At 36.7% G+C, this 10,130-nt stretch overlaps 1 protein-coding gene across 3 annotated transcripts; it reads left to right on the top strand.

Moving 5' to 3' along the window:
• The first annotated feature begins 4,170 nt into the window (after nt 1-4,170).
• Nucleotides 4,171-9,630, top strand: LOC129904560 (uncharacterized). Of its 3 annotated transcripts, XM_055980119.1 has the most exons (10): nt 4,633-4,742; nt 5,568-5,694; nt 6,108-6,300; nt 6,404-6,450; nt 6,540-6,609; nt 6,734-7,506; nt 7,875-8,180; nt 8,264-8,320; nt 8,656-8,707; nt 9,237-9,326. In XM_055980119.1, exons 1-9 carry the CDS (start codon nt 4,738-4,740, stop codon nt 8,704-8,706), a joined length of 1,629 nt encoding a protein of 542 aa, XP_055836094.1. In that variant the 5' UTR covers nt 4,633-4,737; the 3' UTR covers nt 8,707; nt 9,237-9,326. The 3 variants fall into 3 exon arrangements, with proteins under 3 accessions (XP_055836093.1, XP_055836094.1, XP_055836092.1); XM_055980118.1 differs by lacking the exons at nt 4,633-4,742; nt 8,656-8,707 and adding an exon at nt 4,171-4,360 and having other exon boundaries at nt 9,237-9,630; XM_055980117.1 differs by lacking the exon at nt 8,656-8,707 and having other exon boundaries at nt 4,639-4,742; nt 9,237-9,630.
• Nucleotides 9,631-10,130: the final 500 nt, after the last annotated feature.

The following is a 10,130-nucleotide window of genomic DNA, read 5'->3' on the forward strand; positions in this document are numbered from 1 at the left end:
TGCGTCAAATCTTGTTTGGATCAATGATAAATCACGAGGATATTTGTGTAATTGATAGTGGAACAACCCATGCTATATTTAAAGACGAGAAATATTTTTCCAATTTACTTAGAAGAAAAGCTAATGTTACTACAATTTCTGTTAATTCAAAAATGATAGAAGGCTCCGAAAGAGCTACTATAATTCTGCCTAAGGAAACAAAAATTGTTATAGAAGATGCACTATTTTCTTCTAAATCCTCACGAAACTTGTTAAGTTTTAAAGATATCCGCAGAAATGGATATCATGTTGAGACACTAAATGAAATGAATATTGAATATCTTGGTATAACCAAGAGTGTCTCAGGCCAGAAATATATTTTGGAAAAATTACCAACTCTGTCATCTGGCCTATATTATGCAAAAATTAGTGCAATTGAAGCAAATATGATCGTAAACCAGAAGTTTACTGATCCAAATATATTTGTGCTATGGCATGATCGAATAGGTCATCCTGGATCAATAATGATGAGACGAATTCTTGAAAATTCAACTGGACATCTGTTAAAGAACCAGAAGATTCTTACAAATGATGAATTTTCATGTGCTGCTTGTTATCAAGGCAAATTAATTGCCAGACCATCGACCCTGAAGGTTGGCATCGAATCTCCTGGCTTTTTAGAGCGTATACATGGAGATATATGTGGACCTATTCATCCACCTAGTGGATTGTTTAGATATTTTATGGTCCTAATAGATGCATCATCTAGATGGTCTCATGTGTGCTTATTATCATCTCGCAACCTGGCGTTTGCGAAATTGTTAGCACAAATAATAAGATTGAGAGCGCAATTCCCAGATTATTCAATTAAGGCCATTCGCCTTGATAATGCTGGAGAATTTACATCCCAAGCATTTAATGATTATTGTTTATCAATTGGGATAAAAATTGAACATCCTGTTGCTCATGTTCATACTCAAAATGGCCTTGCAGAGTCATTTATTAAGCGCCTACAATTAATAGCAAGACCTCTACTAATGAAAATTACTGTTTGGGGTCATGCTATCTTACATGCAGCAGCACTTGTACGTCTCAGACCGACTCATTATAATAAATACTCCCCGTCACAATTAGTATTTGGTCATGAACCAAATATAGCCCATTTAAGAATTTTTGGTTGTGCGGTATACGTGCCTGTAGCACCACTACAACGTACAAAAATGGGCCCTCAACGAAGGTTGGGCATATATGTTAGGTTTGACTCACCCTCCATAATTCGATACCTTGAACCGTTGACTGGAGATTTATTCACTGCTCGATTTGCAGATTGTCGGTTTGATGAAACAATTTTCCCGCCATTAGGGGGAGAGAAAAAGGAACCCGAAAAAGAAAAAGAAATTGCGTGGAAAGTTTCATCTCTATCATATTTTGATCCACGCACCCGCACATGTGAGCAAGAGGTCCAGAAGATCATCCACTTACAGAAAATAGCAAATCAAATGCCAGATGCATTTACTGATTTGAAACGGATAACTAAGTCACATATCCCTGCAGTGAATGTACCTATCCGAATTGATGTCCCAAAAGGATCATCTACAAGTATCATAGCTTCTGAATCTCAAACACGCCAGAAGCGTGGTAGACCGTTGGGCTCAAAGGATAAAAATCCTAGAAAAAGAAGCGTAAGAAATAATAAAGATGATACTACACAGGAACTTCCTGAAGAAGGTCAAGGTTTGTGTAATCCTGATATTCCTGAAGAAATCAGTGAACCCGATACTCAAGTGAATGAAGAACTTTCAATAAGTTCTACCGGTGATGAGATAAATTTAGATCGATCAAAAATTACGGTGGATAATGTTTTTGCGTATAATGTTGCAATTAACCTCATGCAAAATAGTGAAAGTCTTGAACCTAAATCCGTCGAAGATTGTCGACGTAGATGTGATTGGCCAGAATGGCAAAAGGCAATTCAATCAGAATTAGACTCACTTGCTAAACGTGAGGTTTTTGGACCTGTAGTCCAAACCCCTGAAGGTGTAAAACCAGTTGGTTATAAATGGGTTTTTGTTAGAAAACGAAATGAGAGAAATGAAATTGTAAGATATAAGGCACGCCTTGTTGCACAAGGATTCTCTCAAAGACCCGGAGTCAACTATGAAGAAACATATTCACCGGTTATGGATGGAATAACATTTCGAGATCTCATCAGTTTAGCTGTACATAAAAATCTTGAAATACACCTAATGGATGTGGTTACAGCTTACCTTTATGGTTCACTTGATAATGAAATTTACATGAAAATCCCAGAAGGATTAAAATTGCCTGAAGCATGTAAAAAGTCTCGGGAAGTATACTCAATAAAACTCGAAAGATCATTATATGGTCTGAAACAATCAGGGCGTATGTGGTATAATCACCTAAGTGAGTATTTAATAAATGAAGGTTATATTAATGATGTTATTTGTCCATGTGTTTTTATTAAGAAAACGGAATCAGAGTTTGTTATACTCGCCGTTTATGTTGATGACATAAATCTCATTGGAACCCCTGAAGAGGTCCAAATGGCAATTGAATATCTAAAGAAAGAATTTGAAATGAAAGACCTTGGAAAGACAAAACTTTGTCTAGGTCTACAAATTGAACATTTAGCAGACGGAGTTTTTGTCCATCAATCTGCCTACACTGAGAAAATCTTAAAAAGATTTTACATGGACAAAGCACATCCATTAAGTACTCCAATGGTTGTTCGATCACTTGAAGTAGAAAAAGATCAATTTCGACCTCCAGAAGAGGATGAAGAAATTCTTGGTCCTGAAGTACCATATCTCAGTGCTATTGGTGCACTTATGTATCTTGCTAACGCAACTAGGCCTGATATAACATTTTCTGTTAATTTGCTAGCAAGGTATAGTTCTTCCCCAACGCGAAGGCATTGGAACGGTATCAAACACATTTTGCGATACCTGAAGGGTACGATTGATATGGGTTTGTTTTATACTAACAAAGGTTGCGCAGACCTTATTGGTTATGCAGATGCAGGTTATTTATCGGATCCACATAAAGCCCGATCTCAAACAGGCTATCTATTTACACACGGAGGAACTGCTATATCATGGCGATCTACAAAACAGTCCATTGTTGCTACTTCTTCAAATCATGCTGAAATAACAGCAATTCATGAAGCAAGTAGAGAATGTGTGTGGTTGAGATTGATGATACAGTTCATCAAAGAAAGATGTGGTCTAGAAAATAATGTTAAAATACCCACAATTATATTCGAAGACAATGCCGCGTGTATAGCTCAATTGAAAGGTGGCTTCATAAAAGGAGACAGAACGAAACACATTTCACCAAAATTATTCTTCACACATGATCTTCAGAAGAATGGTGAAATTGATGTACAACAAGTTCGTTCAAGTGATAATCTTGCAGATTTATTCACAAAGGCATTACCAACATCAACTTTTGAGAAGCTAAGGCATAAGGTTGGAATGCGCCGTCTCCAAAATATCAAATGAAGCTTTCATCAGGGGGAGTAAATACGCGCTGCACTCTTTTTTCCTTCACCAAGGTTTTGTCCCATTGGGTTTTCCTGGTAAGGTTTTTAATGAGGCAGCAATCAAGGCGTATTATCAGATATGTAGACACAACATCAGAATAACTTAGTATATTATTTCTTGTAAAGTGTTTTTATGTAAACACATTACACGTGGACATCCAAGGGGGAGTGTTAAGTGGAGTGTCCACATATAAGTGGAATGCCCACCACATATTATATTAAAGTGGGGCCCACTAAAAGTGGGCATCCCACTAAATTAACTCCTATATATACATTGCCATGAATTGGCAATAGACGATTGTAAAGAAAAAAAAATACTCTGCTTTGCTTCTTCTTCAGTTCTCCTATTTACTCTCTCTTTCATTATTAAATTGTTAATTTAGTCTCATTTTACAACACATAGTAGGTTATTTCGAATATTTTCGACCAAAAGAAGGAACCACTATAATAACCACAGGGACAACCAAATATTAAAAAAAATAAATGAAAAAGGAAGGTTATTCAAAGAGAATTTCCAACCACTACCTCCACGTGTGACCTTTTCCGGACCCCAACCCCACAATTCCAATTCGGTTCTGCACGTCACTTCACGTCCGTCTCCACTTCTCTCTCTCTCTCTCTCTGTCAACAAAAAATCAGCTGCCATTTTACTGAAACAGAGACAGTTCCTCCCACTACATTACCTTTTTGCTTTTACAGTTTTACCCCTTTTCCACTTATTTCCATGCATTTATTATGAAAAATTTCACCTGGGGTTGTTTATTTTCTTGATTTTCTGTCAAAGAATGAATCTTTTTTGTTTTAATCAGTGAAATGAAGGTATGATCAGTGACCCCTTTTGTTCTTTTCTGCTTTTTCTCTATATTTTTGTTGCATTTTCATGCATTTTCTCATAATTCTTGAGGCATTTAGTAGCTTTTTATACCTTATTGATTGCATAAGAAACACACTAGGTGATTTCACAAGTGTAGTTTGTTTTCTTTTGTTGTTTCATGATTATAATATCTGTTATTACTACTATGTGTTGTTTATTGTGTTTTCGTTATTGCATTATTTTGCTGATGTTAGTGTTTCTTTCGTAAATGCTCTGCATTGCTTTTGTTATTAGTTGCTATGCTTTCTTCTCTGTAGTTTGATTTGCTGAGCTGGGTGTCATTCGGAAACAATCTATCTATCCTACCTCATGCTCAAACTCCATGAGGTAGGGATAAGTACTGCGTACACTCTGCCTCTTCCGGGACCCCGCTTGTGAGATTACCGTGGATATGTTGTAGTTTGTGTTCTTTTGTATGCATGTTGCTGAAGTTTTAGTTCTTTCATATGACCTGTTGCTATTAGTTAATTTTTTTTTAAATGGCATATATTGTGAGGCTTGCGGGGGTGTTTAGTGAAATTTTTATTCCATAATTTGTTGATTAGATGATCCCTTTTAGTTGATTATGCATTTTCTAATAATTTTTTTTGGCAGTTACCTTTTTTAATGGTCATTTTTGCAATATTTAGAGCTTCTAACTCTGGAATACCAAGAAAATTTATATGCCTAAAGGATGTTATTCAATTGGTATTTCCAAATGGATGAAATACAATGGTAGTTGTTACTGAGAATTATTTCTTCATATATACTACAAATACACATCACTCTCTTAGGTGCGGCCCTTCCCTGGACCTTGCTTGAACGTTGGGCTGCTTTGTGCACTGGGATGTCCTTTTCTTTTGAATATAGGTATCACCGGTAGCTGTCAAGGCGAGTAAATCTATGCTTAATCACCTAATTTGACACTCAAGCTACGTATAGAAGCAAAAAAAAGAAGCCACAAATTGTTTTTCTTGAAGGATGTCAGTGCTGATTTTCTTGTCTAATACCATGTGCAGTTCTTTATCATACTTATTCCCCTTTTAATTCATTTCCTAATGTGTTAGAAAAAGGAATCGAAGTTACTTGCATTAAAGGCCTCCTTTAGCTGAGTTTCAACAGCAGGAATTGACCATGCTGAGGCTGACATTTTTCTTGTTCTGTTTCTGGTAGATATTCTCAAGAATATGTTCGGAAATTTGGACAGACTAGTAAAATGCAAACTGCTATGGATTCGTTCGAATACAACTGGAAGACACCGAATGAGCGCACAAAGAGTTCTCAACGGGAGCCTGAACAGGTAGCTAAAAATTTCTGGTGCTTCCATTATAGTATTATTTTGTTGTAGGTACTGTTCCTTTTTTTAAATTTTAGAAAGCTTTGTCATGCTATCTTTAGTATTTTGTCATGGCTGCCTCACTTTTGTTATTTCATTTCCCGGACTGCTTTGTTATGTTTTCTCTTGAACCAAGGGTCTATCGGAAACAATCTCTTTACCTCCCAAGGTAGGGGTAAGGTCTGCATACACACCACCCTCCCCAGACGCTACTTGTGGAATTATGGGAATGTTGTTGTTGTACTTTGAGTCTAAATACTTGAAGGATTTGGAATTTTTAAGCTTGACAGTTTTAGCTGTTCAACAATATTGTGCGATTTTTATCAATAATCTTCTTTTAAATTATTTCGCTAATTAAACTGTTCTGATCTTTTTAGGTTGTAGGTGCTGCATCTGTTTATTTTGCATCAGAGGAGGAAGCAATAGGAGTGGAACAATTATTAGCAGAACCTGAGTATGGTGATATAGTTGATACTCTCCTAGATTTTAACACATGTGCATTCAGTGTTCCAGAGAGCTACATTAAGGAGTTTTCAGCTTTGGAGTCTGCTGTAAGAAATAGTGATCATGGTAATGGTCTTAACAACTTGAGCTATGTGAATCAGATGAATGTTAAATTCGTACTAGTTTTGTCGATAACAAATGATATTTTGATTTCTGACCTTTCACCTAGATGCATTTCAAAAACGTCTTAGTGAAGAGGATAAAACAAAGGAGAAGGTATACATTCTAGAGTGTTTATGTGTTTATATTTGTTCATGGTATTTCTGATTCGATTGCAGTCAATGAGTTTAATCAATTGTTTTCAGTTTCTTGATGGATTGTCAAACGGATATAATGAAAATTATTGCTCCATTTCATGTGAAGATTACCTTTTGGGTAAGCAGTTGTTCCTCCCCTATCATGCCAGTCTACGCTTTCCTTTTCTTCCTTTATTTCTGTCCTAAGTAAATATCTTTCAACTGATAAGTTAATTTCAGTCCTGTTATTCTCGATTTATTAGATATTGAACTTGAGGAAGAGACTCCTACCCTCGATGATGTCACAAGAGATGTATCCTGTATAGGGAATGTGAATTTGGAGAACAAGCTAGCTGATTCAGAACAAAGAAATTGTGGCGTTCATGTGTTAAAGTTGTCTGATGCAAGTACCTCATCCGATCATGATGCTGTGCTGTTAGACAAATTTGAGGACATGTCAACTGACAAACTACTTGAGGTTTTCAGGAAGATGTTTGGACATCAAACTTCAGCTGCGGATAAGCAATGGCTGGAATCCCACATGATATTTGGCTTGGAAAACCAGGAGATGTCTGACAAGAATTTCAATTTTCCGAAAAGCTCTCTTGATTCGAGTGAAAATCAAGGGGTTAAAGTCCCACTAGCTTGCGAGAATCTCCTTACAGCATCTACTGCCTTTGCTAGTATATTCAATTTCAGAACAAAGCCAAGGGTTCAACACGTGAAAAGGAGAGAACATATCCAATGGAATTCGTTCAAATGCTTATCTTCTGCAGCAGGTGAAATACAGCTCGATTCTCCAGATAAGTGGGATAGCAAGGAGTCGGCTGAAGAAAATGCAAAATGTGATGGAACGAAATTAGGAATATCTGAACAGTATCTGAAATGTAAACCTTCGCGAGCAGGATTTGGTCGGCGATATTATCACAGAGGAGCCCAAGTATCATCACAAGGTCTTGCTAAAAGAAATTTTCAAGTTGGATGCATCCAAATTCCACCTGGTCTGCCCATTGAGGACCGGCTTATCAGGAGGGAGGTTAGTGAACTACAAATAAAAAGGAGTTTCAGACTTTCGTATTGACCTTTCATAATTTCTCCCACAGAAGTTAACTCCTACTGGGAATGTTCCTCAGAACTTGTTTCAGATTTTTACTTTATTTAGCAGTAGGTTTGTCCGCGTCTCGTCTCATATGTTGAATGCATTTGTTTAGGATTAAGCATCTCTCATCAATTCAATGTTTAATACTCTTGTGGTGGGCATTTGATTTGTTCGAACATTTCATCCTTCCTGTATCTGTTTCATGCTGGGATGACACAAAGCGTAAAGACACATATCCGTTTTTAGATGCTGTTCTTTCAGATTATTTCTACTTCTATTGCTTATGTTTGCACTGTCCACTTCAGGGACATTTATCCAAAGATTGCAGGGCTAACAGAGCCTACAACGGCAACATCCATTCAGCTGAGGCACAAGATGATCCTTCTGGCACTCTTTCTGACCAGTCAAGTGATAATTCATCTGAAGATGATTGGACTATAGGGAGCGAGACCCGAGGCACTAACCAAGACAGAAAACACAACAAGTATTGGTCAACACCTGAGGTCCTAAAGTTGGTGGAGGGTGTTTCCAAGTATGGTGTTGGCAGATGGAGTGACATAAAGAGGATGTTTTTCCAATCATCTGCGCATCGTAGTCCAGCTGATCTGAAGGTACTTGACCATTTAGTAACATATAATTTACTGCTTTCCATGTTTTTTTTTTGATATGATTTTTAGTCCCTTGCTTCTGTCAGGACAAATGGCGGAATCTTCTGAGGGCTAGCAGCCGACGATTGCAGAGCCGGAGAGGGGTATTTTATTCTTCCTATCAATTGAAAACATCTAATCTACCCGTTTTCATTTTCATTTCTTTTATGTGTCTTTGTACATAATCATAGGAACATCATGTTGCAAAGTCACATCTAATCTTATCCCTTTTCGTTTCAATTTTATGATTCTTGGAGTTAATGCTCTCTCTGACAAATAGAAGATAATTCATGGAACAAATCTAGTTGTCTTGTTATAATTGAAGCCTTGATTATTCTATGGCACGTAGATAAGTATACGCAGCCATCTGTTGGATTTACTACATCTTTTTTGTGGTCTTTTCTCATCCTCTGGATTTGAATTTCATTTCGAGGTTCAGGTTATAGGAGGAACAAATGTGACAGTACTGGTGGTCGAAATTCTTGAATAGCGTAAGGTTTTATTAGAAGCTTTAGTATGTAATGGAAGAAAGTTAATTGCCTAAAAGACTTGTAATCAACTCATATACTACATTTTCAGCAGGTTTAATATTAAGCTGAACCCACCGGGAAACACTTAAAGTTGACACCATCTTTCACTTAAACACCTTAACATAGTCTTGTACCATTTTAACACCTATAGTAGGGTCCGACAAGTTGCCAAGTCAGCGGAAGTGTCAAAAATGACACAGTCAAGCCCTACTACAGGTGTTTAAATGGTACAAGTCTTAGTAGAGGCGTCCAAGGGAAAGATGTTGCCAACTTTAGGCGTCTCCTGATGTGTTCAACCTTAATTTAGGCCTCAATTTTATAATGCAAAAACCATGTTGATATATCATGCATGAAAAAGACCACCATTCATTTATTAAATTTAATCAAAGGCATTTGCTACTCTGAATCTCTTGTTCATTATCAGCTCTTTCTCAATAGCTTAGCATCTTTCTTGATCTTTTTTATATTCAAACTACAAGACTTGCTGCAGGTTGATGCCAAGAAGAGGCATGGCGTACCCTGGATTCCTCACGATTTGTTAAGCCGTGTTCGAGAGCTTGCTGTCATCTACCCATATTCGAGGAAACATAGATCAAGAATCTCACCAACTGCATCTCTCGCCTCTTCTTCGAACGTGTAGTCTGATAACCAGTGCTTGTCTATGAATGAGCAGAACACACTGAATCTCACATATTAGACACTAAGGTACTTAGAAGGATCATACCTGTGAAAAAAGATAGATAGATACCTTTGAAAGCAAAATTCCAAGTAGTATATATTCTTGCAAGCAGTAACTAATTCTTAAATTTTGTACTAGTTCAAACTAGAGATGCAAATTTCTAACAGATTGTAATTACGTCTATTCTAGTTAACATCTTTTTACATGATTTCATCTTCCCTTGACTTATTCTATCCAATGTCTATTAATTATTACATGTGACTTGTTATGACAAGTTGTTAGGCATGAGCATAGCTAGGGTAGTGCAAGGGGGTTCATTCGTTGAACAATTGTCTCGTATATATAAGGTCAAAATATCTTGATCATATGTTTACTTTTTTATTAAAAAAAAATCCGTGGATGAAAATTTTGTCTCTATCACTAAATAAGGTTGGAGTTCCGCTTTTATATTATCAAGCTTTCAAGCCACCATCCTAGTGGTTAACTTGTATAAATTCGAACTAGGGCAATGTCTTTGGAGTTTTGAGTTGCATAAACTATACTCTAAGACGGTATCCTGAAGTTCTATTGCATAAAATATAACCAAACTAAGAAAACTTATAGATAACATGATGCAAATATTATCACAATGTAGTTATTTTTTGTTATTGTCCAACTATGTAGTATTATTGTTTACTTATTTTCTTCGTCAACTATCATTCACTT

Source organism: Solanum dulcamara, chromosome 9 (genome assembly GCF_947179165.1).
Source record: "Solanum dulcamara chromosome 9, daSolDulc1.2, whole genome shotgun sequence".
NCBI classification, from domain to species: Eukaryota; Viridiplantae; Streptophyta; class Magnoliopsida; order Solanales; family Solanaceae; genus Solanum; species Solanum dulcamara.

Coding starts and splice junctions, on each gene's coding strand:
- LOC129904560 (XM_055980117.1), top strand. Junction 8,181..8,263: donor GTAGTCCAGCTGATCTGAAG/GTACTTGACCAT, acceptor TGCTTCTGTCAG/GACAAATGGCGGAATCTTCT. Junction 8,321..9,236: donor GATTGCAGAGCCGGAGAGGG/GTATTTTATTCT, acceptor GACTTGCTGCAG/GTTGATGCCAAGAAGAGGCA.